This window comes from Apostichopus japonicus, chromosome 20 (assembly GCF_037975245.1).
Source record: "Apostichopus japonicus isolate 1M-3 chromosome 20, ASM3797524v1, whole genome shotgun sequence".
Classification (NCBI taxonomy): Eukaryota; Metazoa; Echinodermata; class Holothuroidea; order Aspidochirotida; family Stichopodidae; genus Apostichopus; species Apostichopus japonicus.
The window spans coordinates 34900996-34920409 of NC_092580.1; the positions used below are offsets into that span (position 1 = coordinate 34900996).

Sequence of the window (19414 nt, forward strand, 5' to 3'; positions counted from 1 at the left end):
ACCAACTGAGTATCACAGAGTGAGTACCAACTGAGTATCACAGAGTGAGTACCAGCTGAGTATCACAGAGTAAGTTCAAACTGAGCATCACAAAGTGAGTACTAACTGAGCATCACAAAGTGAGTACCAACTCAGTATCACAGAGTGAGTACCAACTCAGTATTACAGAGTGAGTATTATCTGAGTATCACAGAGTGAGTACCAGCTGTGTATCACAGAGTGAGTACCAACTCAGTATCACAGAGTGAGTACCAGCTGAGTATCACAGAGTGAGTACCAGCTGAGTATCACAGAGTAAGTTCAAACTGAGTATCACAGAGTGAGTACCAGCTGTGTATCACAAAGTGAGTACCAACTGAGTATCACAGAGTGAGTACCAGCTGTGTATCACAGAGTGAGTTCAAACTGAGTATCACAGAGTGAGTACCAACTGAGTATCACAGAGTGAGTACCAACTGAGTATTACAGAGTGAGTATTATCTGAGTATCACAGAGTGAGTCCCAGCTGTGTATCACAGAGTGAGTACCAACTGAGTATCACAGAGTGAGTACCAGCTGAGTATCACAGAGTGAGTACCAGCTGAGTATCACAGAGTAAGTTCAAACTGAGCATCACAGAGTGAGTACTAACTGAGCATCACAGAGTGAGTACTAACTGAGCATCACAGAGTGAGTACCAACTCAGTATCACAGAGTGAGTTCAAACTGAGTATCACAGAGTGAGTACCAACTGAGTATTACAGAGTGAGTATTATCTGAGTATTACAGTGAGAGCAGCAGCTGAATATTACAAAGTTGTGTAATTTATATCTACAATCACATCTGTACACTTGCTTTGGGCTCTTCCTGAGAAACATTATCCTCAACACATTTGTTTCTTCACAGGTTAAAAAGTTTTCTTGTATTCACTGCCATATCCCAAGATTATTGTGACACAGATGCTTTTGCCAAAATGGTTTGTGTTAAACTCTTGTTTATGTATAACATTTGACAAACAATTGTTTTGCACTTGTCAATATTAACCTGCCTGTCAACAGATTTTTATGACTCTGAAGGTGATGCTAGATCAAAGATACAACTAGATTTACAATAATATGAAAAACATTTTGGTGAATATTATATTAAGAAAGCTTAAAGAGAGTGTACACAGTTTCTTCTTGCCCTATTAGAAAGTGCCTCATCTATATTCATTAGGTAAGGTCATGCCTTCTGTTATGTCATCATTTTGTTGCGTGGTATAAAGAGTATCAAACGCTCATGGGCATTAGGTTCAGTGGTATGACCACCTATTAGTGTTGCCTCATCTATATTGATTAGGTAAGGTCATGCCTTCTGTTACGTCATCATTTTGTTGCGTGGTATAAAGAGTATCAAACGCTCATGGGCATTAGGTTCAGTGGTATGACCACCTATTAGTGTTGCCTCATCTATATTCATTAGGTAAGGTCATGCCTTCTGTTACGTCATCATTTTGTTGCGTGGTATAAAGAGTATCAAACACTCATGGGCATTCTTTATCTACCTAGGTTCAGTGGTATGACCACCTATTAGTGTTGCCTCATCTATATTGATTAGGTAAGGTCATGCCTTCTGTTACGTCATCATTTTGTTGCGTGGTATAAAGAGTATCAAACACTCATGGGCATTCTTTATCTACCTAGGTTCAGTGGTATGACCACCTATTAGTGTTGCCTCATCTATATTCATTAGGTAAGGTCATGCCTTCTGTTACGTCATCATTTTGTTGCGTGGTATAAAGAGTATCAAACACTCATGGGCATTCTTTATCTACCTAGGTTCAGTGGTATGACCACCTATTAGTGTTGCCTCATCTATATTTATTAGGTAAGGTCATGCCTTCTGTTACGTCATCATTTTGTTGCGTGGTATAAAGAGTATCAAACGCTCATGGGCATTCTTTATCTGCCTAGGTTCAGTGGTATGACCACCTATTAGTGTTGCCTCATCTATATTTATTAGGTAAGGTCATGCCTTCTGTTACGTCATCATTTTGTTGCGTGGTATAAAGAGTATCAACCGCTCATGGGCATTCTTTATCTGCCTAGGTTCAGTGGTATGACCACCTATTAGTGTTGCCTCATCTATATTCATTAGGTAAGGTCATGCCTTCTGTTACGTCATCATTTTGTTGCGTGGTATAAAGAGTATCAAACACTCATGGGCATTCTTTATCTACCTAGGTTCAGTGGTATGACCACCTATTAGTGTTGCCTCATCTATATTCATTAGGTAAGGTCATGCCTTCTGTTACGTCATCATTTTGTTGCGTGGTATAAAGAGTATCAAACACTCATGGGCATTCTTTATCTGCCTAGGTTCAGTGGTATGACCACCTATTAGTGTTGCCTCAACTATATTCATTAGGTAAGGTCATGCCTTCTGTTACGTCATCATTTTGTTGCGTGGTATAAAGAGTATCAAACACTCATGGGCATTCTTTATCTGCCTAGGTTCAGTGGTATGACCACCTATTAGTGTTGCCTCAACTATATTCATTAGGTAAGGTCATGCCTTCTGTTACGTCATCATTTTGTTGCGTGGTATAAAGAGTATCAAACGCTCATGGGCATTCTTTATCTGCCTAGGTTCAGTGGTATGACCACCTATTAGTGTTGCCTCAACTATATTCATTAGGTAAGGTCATGCCTTCTGTTATGTCATCATTTTGTTGCGTGGTATAAAGAGTATCAAACGCTCATGGGCATTCTTTATCTACCTAGGTTCAGTGGTATGACCACCTATTAGTGTTGCCTCAACTATATTCATTAGGTAAGGTCATGCCTTCTGTTACGTCATCATTTTGTTGCGTGGTATAAAGAGTATCAAACACTCATGGGCATTCTTTATCTACCTAGGTTCAGTGGTATGACCACCTATTAGTGTTGCCTCAACTATATTTATTTATTTTTCCGTATATATGGCAGGGCCTGGCAGCCTGTACAGACGTAATAGTGTTACCGTATATTATGAGTGTATTATGCGGTGAGGATTGAGAGATACCAAAGAGGTTGGTTTTAATTATTATGGTTAATGAAGTATAAATGTTAAAGACTAATTGTAGAAATTGTTTGAATTTCATCGTTTGCATAGTATTTCTAGTCTTTATGTGATACTTTGCAGTTTATCAATTCTTTACGTGACATATTTTTGTACGTTAATTGATATATTTTTTGGGGTATTTTTCACAGATGCAATACAGATGCGACTTTATCCACTCGAGGCCTTGGCATTCTTTTTTGTCTATCCATCTTTCTAAACAAACGGTTATAAAAGCTGACCTTTCTTGATTAATCACTGAATGTTAACACACAAGCAACTATTGCTGACTTATGCAAAGCACAGTTAACCACTTCTCATTCTGTATATGTCTGCCTTCATTAGTAAGAAAGCCACTTCTGACATGAGAACATTTTATGTAAACTGTGTACACAAGGTTCTTGTATAAGTATGGAGTTCATTTGTACTTTAGGTTTTGAGTTATCATGTTTCAAGACAAGGCTTCACATACATGCAGTCGATAGGACCCCTGTTGCCTTTGGCAAGGAATACACAACTACCAGGAGTTTGCTAAAACAAGGTTCACTGATGAAGATAACATCAGTGTGAAACCCCGTCCAGTTCCATCTCATTCTAAATTTGTACTAGGATATCAGATTGTATTTTTAAGAACAACATGTTTTCTTGTGTGTGTTTATTTTACTCTTCTACTGCCAATTTCAATATATTTTGAACAACACCAAGGCTTAAGTTTGAGAGGTAGAATCATGACAGGAACCAAAAAGATTTCATTATTCTACTTCTTGACTATTCTTGGTTTGTCTTATGAAATCAGGTTGCACGTTTATAAAACAGTTCTCTTCTTTGCATTTTAAAATATCTCATCAAATAACTAGATTACATCAAGGCTTTAGTTTGAGAAGTAGAATCATGACAAGCACTGAGAACCCTTCATTAATCTACGTCATAGATATTAGTACTAATTCAACCTATTACTTAGGTCAGGCTGCAGAGAATAATTTCAAGGCTCTCATTGACTGGTAGATTCATGGCAGTTACTATAGAGACTTCAATTAATCGATAGCATTGCTGTAAGTAATAATTCAGTTTGTTAGTTATCTTATGTGTTAGCGAAAAGAATGAAATTCAAAATGAATGGCAACTAGTACTGCATATGGTACATCAAGTGTCATTTATCACCCATTACTGTATTGTCACACTTAATCAGTAGAGATGCTTGTATGGTACGGCCTATACATTATACATAAGTGGGAGGAGGTGCTTCCATGGATTTAAGTCACAACCACCTTAGGCAGGTTAACAATTTGCTACACAGATTGCTATCTCCTTTGCACTCTCATCAGGAATTAGATATAAGGCTATGTCCAGTACCTTATATCTAATTCTTAGCTACTATACTGAACAGCTAGTAAACTAGGATACATTATAATAGAGCTTTTGCAATGTTTATTGCCTTATCAGTGGTTTGTAAATCCAATAGTTTGATGCTTCTTCTACAGCCTTAGAAAGGAAGCATTTTGTTTGGTGGAATCTGTCAAATTCTTTTATTTACAAGTGAGAATAAAGTGATGAAACGATACTCATGTTTCAATCTACAATATGTAAATATGCTGTAGCAGTGTTAGAACTACTGTGGAAGTGTTAGAACTACTGTGGCAGTGTTAGAACTACTGTGGCAGTGTTAGAACTACTGTGGCAGTGTTAGAACTACTGTGGCAGTGTTAGAACTACTGTACATATTACAATGCCTCATAAACTTTTGCAAGTTCTCTGTCTTGACTACATGAACATCTTTGTGCAGTGTAGGTCATGTACTATTCCATTGACAGGGAACTTATTATGTCATACATGAAGTGCTGCCCCTACTACTGGATCATGGTTACTATGCATGGGCAGAATAATGATGAGAAAATACTTCTTTTATTAATTAAGAAACCATTATTATTTCTAACAGCTGGTATGTAAAGGTTAATCAGATTTGGTCTGCAATTATATTCTTACTTCTTTCCATAATAGTAAATGAAAAGTCCTAGATTTCCTACCTTGTCAAATTGGAAGGTTTCTGAAGGAAGTCCAAGCAGTGCATAGATGGCATCTCTGCATGGCTGTTTCTCATCTTTAAAGATTGTTACTTGCACAGGGTATTCATTTGCAACCATTCTAGCTTGGTTACATCTCACATCATATATTTGATCAAACACTCCTGGACCAGACTCTGTCAGATATGGTCTTTCTGTCTTATGGCCTGGTCTATACAGAGATAGAAACAAAGGAAAACAAAAGCACCATGAACAATTGCATGTCAGCAAAGACCCAAAACCTGAATAAGATTGGCAAATGACCTAAGCTTAGATATATACAATAGCTTGAAAATTAAACACAAAAATAGACAGATAACTTGATTAATGACCCAAGAATATAGAGAGGTAACTTGACCAATTACCATAATATGGACAGCTGAATCTAAATCATCCTGAAAAAGACAGATAGCAAAATGGTCTAAGAATAAACAGATAGCTTATTAAATTACCCAACAATTGACAGAGAGTTTGATAAATGACCCAAGAATACAAAGAGAGATAAAGATTGATAAATAAAGAATACTAAAGAATACTACCTGTAATATTACTAACTGATAAACAAATACTTTAATAAACAACCCCAAGGTAGACAGACTGCTTGATAAACGACTCAGGAGACACAGATAACCTTATAAGTGACATAAGTGGAAATATATGACACTACTGACCAATTATCTCCCATGTTCAATGTTTACGTATGACATTCAAGAAGTATCAGTTAGCAGTTGTCATAGCAACCTAATAGCCAAGTATCTCCCATGTTCCATATTAGTAAATTGCCTAACAGAAGTATTTGGTAGCTGTCTTACAGCAAACTACTGACAAGCCATCTTCCATGTTCTATGTTTATATCACCTAACAGAAGTATCATTTAAAAGTTGTCATAGCAACCTACTGGCCAAGGATCTCCCATGTTCTATGTTTACAAACTGTGAAGTTCAGGGCAGCTGTCCATGGATGTTTCTCTGTAGGACTTGATATGACTGAGGAGGACCTTGAACTGGTCATGGAGCCAAACCCCTCATCAGGAGATGACTAGGAAAGAACAAGAATCATCAATAGGTATATCAAGGTCAATATCATTGATTGTTGTACAGCATAGTGTCAACACATGAGTAAACAGAGATCTAACTCAAATAATTTATACTAAAATCTACATTTTGCTTCTAAAAAACAACATCTTAAATTTTGAGCAAGCAGTAACAAACCACTGTCTTGAAATGAGCAATTTAGACGTTGGTTTGTAACAGGCAATGCTTGCTCAATTCAAGGTGTTGGTTTGCTATCAGGCAATGCAGGAATTCTTGAATTGAGCAAGCATTGTCTGTAGCAAACCAATGTCTTAAATTGTCTCATTTGACTGACAGGACTGCCAACAACTTTGCCCATTAACATTTAGCAACTTTCCTCCAAGATATAATCATAACCACATTACCTGCTTCAGAACAAGAACTTGCCCAGCAGTGAGGAGGTGTGAAACAACATTTACATCTAATTATAACAACTGGGGGAGTAATTTCAAACCTGAGATGTGGACTTAAGCAATGTTCATCTCTAAGTGACAATTATAGCTGTCTGTCAGTTTCATCATATTCCTTCATTTACTAGTCACCTTCTTAGCAACCAAACTTGCCAAGCAGGTCATCAGACAAAAACTCAATTAAGTTTCTCACCAGTAAGATTTTGTTATGTTTGAAATCCCTTAGGCAAAATCATTTTACAACCTTTATCACTTTGTGAGACACTGAAATACTTCTCTTAACCAAAAGATAAACTTGTAGTTGGATGTCAGTAACCTCTCCCTTGCAATTTGTCACCTAGTAATAGATTCTTAACTCTTTAAGCAGTCATTTATGTCACATTCGAAGGTTGTGACCATTTAAACATCTTGGCATATTATGACAACCTTTCCAAAAATAAAATCACAGCTGAGACAGCAGTTAAACTTGATTAACAGCTGGAAATGTTCCTGGTATCACACTTAGTTCAACTACCAATATTTATGCAAACTCCCTCTAGCTCTATGATGAGGATATGAAAATATGCTCTTCAAAGAACAAACGTTGCAGTTTCAAACTTCAAAGAAAAAGAAATAAAATGAAAGGCTTTACACAGCAGTGGCTTTACTTAAATATTATATTGTAGTATTTGGAATTAATTAAAACCATCCTGCCAACCAATCCTCCCCCCTCCCCCAACCCCACATACAAACACAAAGTAGAATAAAGAAATCAGTCACATTTTTTTAAACAATTCACCAGAGCAGGCATCATGATAAGTATTAAATTGACAATTTATCAGATAATGTAAATAATACTAGGAATATGACTTCATATCAAGCACATATTTTTGACCATTCATGGAAGTTCCAGTCTTTAAGAAAATTGAATTCCACTAAAATTTCTTTGCAGTAATGAAAGGTCTTGTAAGAGCAGTGACTTTCAGTTTATTTACACAAATCATTTTCCATTTAAAAAGACATCACTGCCAAAACAAGAAGATCATGAGAAATAGTAACTTTGAAATATTTAATTCAAAAACACACAAAGAGCTCCTCTATTTAGGTAAATAAATTTATATTTTATAAACCAAAAAGAGTTTCAGAACTCATATAGAGTTACCCTAGGTAGTAAACAATGAACTTACACACTACTTTATAAAGGACATACAGTAAAGAGCTACTCTATAATGTAAATAACTATTTATTTTATAAAGCATAAAGAGTGAAGGTACTCATATTATAGAGTTACCCTGGTTAGTATACAATGCACAAACACACTACTTTGTGAAGGACAAACAGTAAAGAGCTACTCTATAATGTAAATAACTATTTATTTTATAAAGCATAAAGAGTGAAGGTACTCATCTTATAGAGTTACCCTGGTTAGTATACAATGCACAAACACACTACTTTGTGAAGGACAAACAGTAAAGAGCTCCTCTAATTAAATATATATATTTATTCTTTAAAAATGGAAAACTACTCTGTAATTGCAAAAATGGTACATTATACACAGATCAGTGGCGGAGATTTCTTGTCAGAAGTGGGGGGGTTGCAGGCCATTGATGAAATAAAAGTCATAACTGCTGGCTCACTATCTAAGTGGAGCGCCACCATAAGTTGGCACGAAGTGCACAAGAATTTTTTGGCAAATATTGCCTCCCAGATTGCAGTAAATGGCACTGCCCAGGCCTTGAAAAGCTGCATTTAACCAGTGGCGTATGCAGGATTTTCTAACCCGGGGGGGGGGGGGCGCGTATTACTATCTAAGCGGAGCGCCACCATTGGTTGGCGCACAGCGTACAAGCAAATTTGTGGTTTTGGTACCCCCAGATCACCGGAAATGGCACTTCTCGGGCTTGAAATTGACCAACCATATGTACACTTTTGCCTGAGAACCAAGTTTTTTCCAAATACTTTTTTTCTCACCAGTCACACATCATGTTCGACTTCATCACGTATCCTGTGGATCATTGCTTTTGTAGGTGATTCTTCATCGCGGCCCACAATATCCATCAGCCCCACTGTTCAGAATTTGAAAATTCACAATTCTCGTGAATAAATTCACTTCAAAACATACCCATAATGTTGCACAAAATATCATCTATGGACAACCGATATAGAAAAACCTCCTTCAAACCCTAACAGACGGGTCAAAATTGCACGAGTATATGATGAAGTATGATGAAGAATGTTGGTTAGGGAATTTTCGAAAATTCAGACGGCTACTAAAAAATTTCGTTGAAGGAAATAAAAATATACTATACCAGATATTTCCAAAACCGAACACTACACACATCGACAGTTTTGAGCATGGGCGCAGATCAGTCTTGGATAATGGTTGGGACGCGTGTCTGTTCTATGACACTATCTAAGCGGAGCCCGACCATGGGTTCACGCGTAGCGTACGATTTTTTTGGGCAAATATACCTCCCAGATCGCCAGAAATAACACTTCCCAGACCTACTGATGCTCCTAAACCTCCTTAAGTTTTAGATCTCATGGCTTAGAAATTTAGTTGGAGAAATACATGGGCGTCTGCAGAAAGAAAATCAGGGGACAAATAATCCAAGTAGACTTTTGTATATACCATGGGTCTGGGGTCCTCTCCCAGAAAACAAATATAGACTGCCGCAAATGCGATTTCCGTCCTATATTTAACAACTGTGGATAAAATACAATAAAATGAGAACTGCTGCATGTCATTTGCACAATGCTGGATCAAACTGCGCCAAAGTTCAATACAGGGGAACTTGAAATGCAGCTATTGGTCAAGACAAATTGGTGGGGACACGGTATATCATGTCCCCACTACTGAAAAAGTTGGTGGGGACGCGTCCCGCTGTCCTCACCAGGATCTGCGCCCATGGTTTGGAGGCTGTTTATCGTGGAACGCCATTTTCATGCTCACTGATATGATGTGATATCTGCTCTTTGCTTTACAAATTCGAATAATTTTGTCACTGTTCCTCTTTCTCTTCCCGTTTTCTTGCTGTATTTTCTACTCCATCCTTTTCTCCTTTTCTCTCTTTCTTCTTTTTCTTTTCCTTCCTTCACCTCGTTGTAGTTGGCAAGTGTATACAGTTCCAAAGCTATTCAACAGCAACAAAACGTTATTTTGTGTATGTCTATTGTGGGGTGAAGTTAGTGCTATGAGCTACAAGTTCCAATGCGCAAGGTGGGGGAAAGGGGCTAGAAATAATGTGTGGGTCAATTCTAACTCGGTTTTCGGTCGTTAATTGTTGATGTAGCCTACCAGGTAAAAGGTTGAAATGACTTTAACAATTTCAAATTTAATAATTTGATTTATTACGCCATTTGGAGCACATAACATAGGCTATAACAGAACATTACTGGCAAAAACTAGGGGGGGTTGATTGTGTGGGCCAACGCCCCCTCTTCAAAAAGTGGGGGGGTTAAAACCCCCCAACCCCCCGTTTCTCCGCCACTGACACAGATAGAGGGCTACACCACAAATCAAATAAAGAGTCACTCTACAACAGATAGACAGCTACATTTAAAAGAGTTACTCAACAATTGAAATATATAAAGAGTTACTCAATGAAGGGCATAAAAAACAACTCTATGGAGCAATGACAATTACTCTCAGATAGACAGCTACATTTAAAAGAGTTACTCAACAATTGAAATATTTAAAGAGTTACTCAATGAAGGGCATAAAAAACAACTCTACGGAGCAATGACAATTACTTTCAGATAGACAGCTACATTTAAAAGAGTTACTTTATTATGGACATACAGTTACTCAAAAAAGGGAACAAAGAGCAACTTTACAAAGCACAGTTCAAGTTAAATGCAGAATTACTCTTTAAGGATATGTGAGCTACAACACAAAGAAAAAAAATAGTTACTCTATGTGAACTATGACATGCAGAAAAGAAAGAGTTACTCCATAAAGATAGGTGAAATATATGACATGCAGAAAAGAGTTACTCTATAGATAAGGATATGTAAACTATGACATGCAGAAAAGAGTAACTATATATGTAAAATATGACATGCAGAAAAGAGTTACTATATGTAAACTATGACATGCAGAAAATAAAGAGTTACTCTTTAATGATATGTGAACTATGACATGCAGAAAAGAGTAACTATATATGTAAAATATGACATGCAGAAAAGAGTTACTATATGTAAACTATGACATGCAGAAAATAAAGAGTTACTCTTTAATGATATGTGAACTATGACATGCAGAAAAGAGTAACTATATATGTAAAATATGACATGCAGAAAAGAGTTACTATATGTAAACTATGACATGCAGAAAATAAAGAGTTACTCTTTAATGATATGTGAACTATGACATGCAGAAAAGAGTAACTCTATAATGATATGTAAACTATGACATGCAGAAAAGAGTTCTATATGTAAACTATTACATGCAGAAAGAGTTACTATATATGTAAACTATGACATGCAGAAAATAAAGAGTTACCCTTTAATGATATGTGAACTATGACATGCAGAAAAGAGTAACTCTTTAAGGATATATGTAAACTATGACATGCAGAAAAGAAACAGTTACTCTATAAGGATGTGAGTTACGAGTTACAATGATGGAGAACTATGAACAGTCAAAATAAGAGCTGCTCTATTAAAAGCATTGCAGAGTAACTCTATACACAAATGGAGAGTTACTGTATGAAGAACAAAGATATTTACTCAGATATACAAATAATGCATTATTAGACAAAAAAATAAAAATCTCTGCTTGGAAAGTATCTGGATTTTTCATAATTATGTATTGATCAACAACACACTACTTTATCTTGGTTTTTTCAACACCACGCCTACATCTCCTTACTTTCTAGTCACAAAACACACTTCATTTTTGTATCTAATATATTTTCTTGCATACATCACACTCCCTGTATTTTTTAATTTGCACAAACTTAATACACAGAAATGCACATTTTGGGCCATCAATCAAGTGTGCATATGTAGTTTTACAAGTTGCTTCAGGATTATGATTCTTGCATTTGTTTTGTGATTCTTGAGCAGCTAACTGTGTCACCTAATGGTATTCAATTGAATTAGCTGACACATTTAACTCCTTACAAGTTAATATGCAGGTGAAATGTGACACTAATTTGTCTGCTAACCATGCCGCAAGACTTCCAGAACTATGATTTAATTGAAATGCTTCCCATTCTAAGAGGACTGATATGGTTGTCATGACAACTGACATCCCTCTGTTGCTGCCAGTTGAATTTATGAACAATAGTAACAAGCACAATTGCTCAAGATGTATTCTTCAACATAGATTAGTGATGCAACAATAAATAACTTAATTTGGTGATTATATAAGAAGGAGACTTTTGATGGATACTGCCTTCAGCAATGCCCAAAACTGATTATGGCAACCCACAGGTATATATACTGAAAAGGCTCCTCTTGGAGAATTATGAAACATCCTTTTTCCAAACATTATAAACCCATCCAGAAGTTTGTTCATGTGAAACCCTGGCAAACGCCTGATCAATACATTCATGTTTGTGCTCCAAAAGGATGCAAAACAGTTATAATGTTCAAAACAATCTGAAAAAGAAGACAGTAGAACAAGAGTCTTCTCTTTATAGTTTTACTTAGAACATTTCTTTTTATGTTGGTGGCTCACTGGGGTAAAACATCATACCAGTAAACTAAAATGTTAGACAGTGCTTACCATTGCTGCTGGAAGTCTTAAGCCAAGGAGTTCAGGGTTACTGGTAGCTGATGGAAGTTTGGGCAGAGATAATTTGGTGTGGACAGAGGAGATGGAAGATTGTACCATGGCACCAAAAAGATTCCTTGGAACCACATAGTCCTTATCTGCGGGATTCATAATCAACTTCTGCAAAAAAACAGATGGCGTTTGATATTATGGTATTAATATAATAGTTACATCTATAAATATGTACATGAGAATAGGAAGTGCATGGTCAAGCTAATGAATAGTTAAAGACATAGTAAGGATTAAGCATGGTACAGTGAATGGACAGAGAAACATCAACAAATGACAAGGACATGACAGGGACAGTGAATGGTTAAGACATGGAGGGTGATGTAGGATAACAATATCGTAGGACTTAGAATGCATGGCAATGACAACATGGTAAGAACAATGAAGGGTGAGATAAAGATAATGAAGACAGGCAACATGTGGTAAAGATAGGTATAAACATGGTGAGGACAAAAAGGGCAAAGACATGTTAAGGACTATGGATGGAAAGATATCTGAAGGATAATGAATGTAAAAGATATAGTACAATGAAGGGGAAAATATATAGTAAGGACAATGATATATAAGCCATAGTACACATAAAGGTAAAGGCATAGTAAGGACAATAACAAGGAAAGTACATGCTAAGGAAAACAAAGGCAAAATAAATGGAAACGCTTATCATCAATTAATGTCAACAAAAGTGAATAATCTACCACAGATTGTCTTTATCTTCCTGTAACAATGAGAACATTTTACCTAATGCTCCTTACCACTTTACCCAAACCAACAAACTCAACAATTTAGTCATTTAAAGGAGACCACTTTGTTTTGGCACTGTCCATAAAAGGTTAGCTGTAAGTTGTTAGGATTTTCCAATTTGAGAAGTTATTCTGTCCAATAGATTTCTTGCTGAAATGTTGTGTAAATCACAAATACATGCATTAATATTGTAAATTTTGTAAGGAGGCCATTGCCCCCTACCTTGGATAATGTTCAGACACTGATTCAGCCCTAGGAGATGTACAGTTGTCTGCTACAGAAAGTGACAACATCTATAACAAGAATGACCAAAGGCTGTTTATGGGTACTCTGACAATAAGGTGTTCATCAAGAGTGACAGCCTTCAGTATTGATTGTAATCCAACCAGTGGTTGATAAAGTCTCTTCATATGTTTTAATGCCAATTTATCCAGCCAGTTATCAACATAAGGCAGATTCATGACTGCTATTTTAGTTTCACAAAGAAGACCTTGCCCAGCCTGCATAGGAATTGAAATAGTTCTATGATTCTGTCAAGAAAAGGAAGAATAACAGCTATACCTGGACATTAAAAGGAGTAATAACTAATTACAAGATAATTGGGATCACTTTTCCTCACACGTTATAGCTAGATTAAGTGCAAACTTTCTAGAAATATGATATTTCCACTAAAAACAGATTTGACTATTAGAAGCTCTATTGTAAAATATTGTAAAAGTAAAACCAGAGAGGATCTTCACAAAGATTCATCCATTGTTCCCATTAGTGCAACCCTTTGGCATGTGTGGAATACTTATACTAATAATTACAACCACTTTCCAAACTGGCAATGACCACTCAGTGGTAAACTATGCTGCCATTTCTGTACTGAAGCTCCCTGCTATTGGAGAGGAGTGTGTACAACATGTATAGGAGACATGTATGGGCAGATTATAGTTAATAAGACTATTGCAGATTAAATATTCACATACTTGCTATGTTGTAGCTGGTGGTCATATTTACAATTATTTATCAATCATATTTAAGTAGATGTGACAGGGCCAAGTACAATGTTCATTTTTTGGTTTCTTGCAATGATGGTATTGGAAGGAGTATAGGATGGATATCTCATTGCCATAGGAAAGACTTACAGTACACCACCAGACCAGTGTGCATAAGCAATCAATGGGGATAAACTGCAGAGGCTCCAAGTTGTATTCCTTGTAACTCTCACTAGTAATATAATAGGTTTCTCACATTAAACTTCAATGAATATTGTAGTATTATCCAAATGAGGACTAAAGGGTTGTATAGCATGCCACAGTTATTATTAACAGTTAACTACACTAATGCCATCCAGATATTTGCAATTTATGTCCAAAGTTTAAAACATAAATAAAGCTGCAAATGTCATATAAAATATTTTGTACCTTAAACATAGAAGGACCTATCATGTTTTGATGGAAGAATTCTAAAATGTATTTTGAATAAGCTGTACAGTGTATATCTTTCTTATTTTTGAGACTTTTCAAATTACGCATGCTTAACTTAGTAGTGGTGAATCAGTTCAAAGGATTTTTTGGAAGTAGAGATATTTTTGATGGAAGCAGAGAACTCTAAAATATGTTTTGAATAAGCTGTACATCCCATATCTTTCTCATTTTGAGGCTTTTCAAATTATGCATGCTTAGCTTAGCAGTGGTGTATCAGTTCAAAGGAATTTTTGAAGTAGAGATATTTTTGATGGAAGCAGAGAATTCTAAAATGTCTATATCTGTCTTAGTTTTGAGACTCTTCAAATGACGCATGCTTAACTTTAACACGAGAAGTACGTAGAAATTCCATTGTTATTGTTTGGCGTTCGCTGTACACTCTGCAGAATGATGTCACACAGTGACCTGCACTTTCATGAGCTTTTAGCATCACGTTTCTGGTCAGTGAGAATCTGCTAACTTTGACATCAAATTTCTTTAAATGACTGTCTCTTTCGACTAAAAGGGAACCACAGTATTGTTTGTGTACTAAAATAATTTATTACCATGAGCCTAAAAACAAGAATTTTTGCCTCCAGCTATGCATTTTAAGAGAAAACACAAATTATGAGGTAAATGCTACAAGTAGTCATCTGCATATAATTTCTGACCTCAATTCAAGACTTACTGCTTATTTAAACAGTACCTTGACATTGCACCTGCAAATTTTGAACGATATTTAATGAAATACAGGATTATTCACCCAACAATTAATTCACCAAAACTGTATTTTAGCTGTCGTTGTTGTCATACTTGTAAATAAGTGTTTTTCTGACTATTTTTAGGTTCCTACTGTCAACTACAGAAATAGTATTTTATTTTTAAACAAATTCAACATTTGACACTTTGAGTATATAGAATTGGCATCATGTTCATACACAAGATAATCATAAAGAAATGATCATATACAAAAGGAATCTTTTATGTCAATGTTCAGCTCCTTTCTTCTGGGGTGGGGATGTGACCATAAGTTATTATCTGAGAGAAGCTTGTGCAATTCAAGCATTTCCATAGTGAAGGGAAATTCTAGAAGAACATTTAACAACAATTATGATTTTAGTATAAATCGCAGGTAAGATGAATATTGAATGAAATATGCATGCTCGGATACCAATGTTAACACATCCTGTTGTTTGGGATATAACTATATCTCTATGGTGATGTGAAAACTTTCACCGATTGCTGCCCATGGGGAGTGCTACAGCTCAATTACTGAAATTTCTTTGAAATAACTGACAGCTGGTTAGACAGCTCCCTTTACAAATTGATCAGAAAGATTGATATTATAAAGGTCACAACAATAAGCTGATTAACAAAACGACACATCTTGTACACACAAAACTATTTCAAGTGTATTGCCATAATTGATGAAATCTTTGAGATCCATAGCAGTATCTCATGAGCAACAGTGTAACTGTTAGGAGCTTTGATATATTTCCAATAGGTCAACTTCTACTTTCCAACTTCATATTACTTCACTTATTATTTGTTTTTAATATTTAATGTATTGATATCAGTTGTACTTGTCCATATCCATGAAACTTTGCTTTAAGCTTTCGATGATAACTATGACACAGAAGCAACGAGAAACTAATTAGAAAAGACAAATGAATAAATTAATATATAAAGATAAAAAGAAGGAACAGTTGACTGACTATGGTTCTGGCTTAATGAGCATATTTTATTGTCTATTATCAGAAATAAAATGCTGTCTGGAGAGAGAGAGAGAGTCTTTTCACCACATTGTACTACTGTTCCAGACCTCAATGGCTCAAGGCTAAGAGGCCAGTTAATATAAAGGAAGCAAGAGAGGAATGAAGGCTGAGAAATGGATCAATTAACAGTGCATGACCAGAAGGGAATTAAATGAGGGCTGACCTTCAGTAAAGGGTAACCACTAGTAATGTTTGTGTTGCATGCATGACAGTAAATTCATGGGTGCTCTTTTGGTTAAGAGCTTTTCAAACTATATAAACAGAAATGGTGATATTATAGGTTTCCGCATGTGTAGATACCAGGGGTTTGCATTACAAGCAGTGATTGTAACTCCATAGCATTGGTTCCTACCACAAACTGCTGATTTATTATGATCCAGAAGTGACATATAACTCCACAGCATTGGTTCCTACCATACAGCTGCTGATTTATCATGATCCAGCAGTGACATATAACTCCACAGCATTAGTTCCTACCACACAGCTGCTGATTTATCACGATCCAGCAGTGACATACAGTATAACTCCACAGCCAGGGGCGGCGATCTGTTTCAAATATTGGGGGGGATATTTGCTTGGATGCGGGCGAATTACTATCAAAGCGGAGCGCCACCATTGGTTGGCGCGCAGCGTACAAGAAAATTTTTGGTTTTGATAGCCCCCCAGATCACCGGAAATGGCACTTCTCGGGCTTGAAAATGACCAACCAGATGTACACTTTTGCCTGAGAACCAAGTTTTTCCTAATAGTTTTTTTTTTCATTCATAAACTTTTTTCAAGATTGTCACCAGTCACACATCATGTTCGACCTCATTGCATCTCCTGTGGATCATTGCTTTTGTAGGTAATTCTACGTAACGCCCCACAATACCCGTCAGCCCCACTTTTCAAGGTTTTAAGCCCATTATTTGTTCAGAATTTGAATAATAAATTCACTTCAAAACATACCCATGATGTTGCACAAAATTTCATCTAATGGACAACCAATATAGAAAAACCCCCCTCAACCCCTAACAGACCGGTCAAAATTGCACGAGTAGAAGGAAGTACGATGAAGAATGTTGGTCAAGGAATTTTCGAAAATTCAGACACAGTTAAATTATTGGTGTACAAATATTAAAACCTCTTATAACGGCTACTATAAAACTTCGATATCATAGAAAATATCCAAAAAATATGATCGAGGGGGGAGGGCGGTCTCCCCCTTCACCCCCTCCCGCCGTTGGCTAGGCACCTGCGGTTAGAAATCTTGTAAGAAACAGGCCAAATGGAAACCCAGTGAACCCATATCGATGTGGATCATATATATGATTTTACGTACTTACACTCATACACAAGATGCAAACCAAATTTCATTACGGATGCGGTCCATCTAGCTATTCATTTCGAGAGAAAAAAAGTAAAAACTACTTTCGGTCATATATAGTAACACATTGTGACACGGTTAGACAGGCGCCTTGCGAGGAATTTGCCAAGGGAGGGGCAAAGCTTGTACCCAGACTTTCTAATTGTAGCGCCACCATAAGTTGGCGCGAAAATGCCTCCCAGATCGCTGGAAATGGCACTTCCCAGGCCTTGTAAGTTGCATCTAAGCATTTTCTATTTTGAAATTACTAGCGATATCATAAAAAAATACAAAACATATGCTTAAAAAAACTATGCCACCAAATATTGGGGGGGGATATTAGATACTATATCCCCCCACCTAAAATATTGGGGGGGACATGTCCCCCCGTCCCCCCCATGATCGCCGCCCATGTCCACAGCATTGGTTCCTACCACACAGCTGCTGATTTATCATGATCCAGCATTGACATATAACTCCACAGCATTGGTTCCTACCACACAACTGCTGATTTATCATGATCCAGCAGTGACATATAACTCCATAGCATTGGTTCCTACCACACAGCTGCTGATTTATCATGATCCAGCAGTGACATATAACTCCATAGCATTGGTTCCTACCACACAGCTGCTGATTTATCATGATCCAGCAGTGACATATAACTCCACAGTATTGGTTCCTACCACACAACTGCTGATTTATCATGATCCAGCAGTGACATATAACTCCATAGCATTGGTTCCTACCACACAGCTGCTGATTTATCATGATCCAGCAGTGACATATGACCCATAGCATTGGTTCCTACCACACAGCTGCTGATTTATCATGATCCAGCAGTGACATATAACTCCATAGCATTGGTTCCTACCAACAGCTGCTGATTTATCATGATCCAGCAGTGACATATAACTCCATAGCATTGGTTCCTACCACACAGCTGCTGATTTATCATGATCCAGCAGTGACATATAACTCCATAGCATTGGTTCCTACCAACAGCTGCTGATTTATCATGATCCAGCAGTGACATATAACTCCATAGCATTGGTTCCTACCACACAGCTGCTGATTTATCATGATCCAGCAGTGACATATGACCCATAGCATTGGTTCCTACCACACAGCTGCTGATTTATCATGATCCAGCAGTGACATATAACTCCATAGCATTGGTTCCTACCAACAGCTGCTGATTTATCATGATCCAGCAGTGACATATAACTCTATAACTCTACAGCATTGGTTCCTACCACACAGCTGCTGATTTATCATGATCCAGCAGTGACATATAACTCCATAGCATTGGTTCCTACCACACAGCTGCTGATTTATCATGATCAAGCAGTGACATATAACTGGACAGCATTAGTTCCTACCACACAGCTGCTGATTTATCATGATCAGCAGTGACATATAACTCCATAGCATTGGTTCCTACCAACAGCTGCTGATTTATCATGATCCAGCAGTGACATATAACTCTATAACTCTACAGCATTGGTTCCTACCACACAGCTGCTGATTTATCATGATCCAGCAGTGACATATAACTCCATAGCATTGGTTCCTACCACACAGCTGCTGATTTATCATGATCAAGCAGTGACATATAACTGGACAGCATTAGTTCCTACCACACAGCTGCTGATTTATCATGATCAGCAGTGACATATAACTCCATAGCATTGGTTCCTACCAAACAGCTGCTGATTTATCATGATCCAGC

General features: G+C 36.9%; 1 protein-coding gene across 2 annotated transcripts in view; it reads right to left on the minus strand.

Moving 5' to 3' along the window:
• Nucleotides 1-19414, minus strand: part of LOC139961256 (gamma-tubulin complex component 6-like) — a 90983-nt gene that overhangs the window by 38678 nt on the left and 32891 nt on the right. For both annotated transcript variants that reach the window (XM_071960340.1, XM_071960341.1), the window contains exons 7-9: nt 12314-12481; nt 6016-6155; nt 5082-5289 (exon numbers count right to left, since the gene is read on the minus strand). In XM_071960340.1, coding sequence (XP_071816441.1) covers nt 5082-5289; nt 6016-6155; nt 12314-12481 — 516 coding nt within the window. The remainder of the gene's footprint in view (nt 1-5081; nt 5290-6015; nt 6156-12313; nt 12482-19414) is intronic.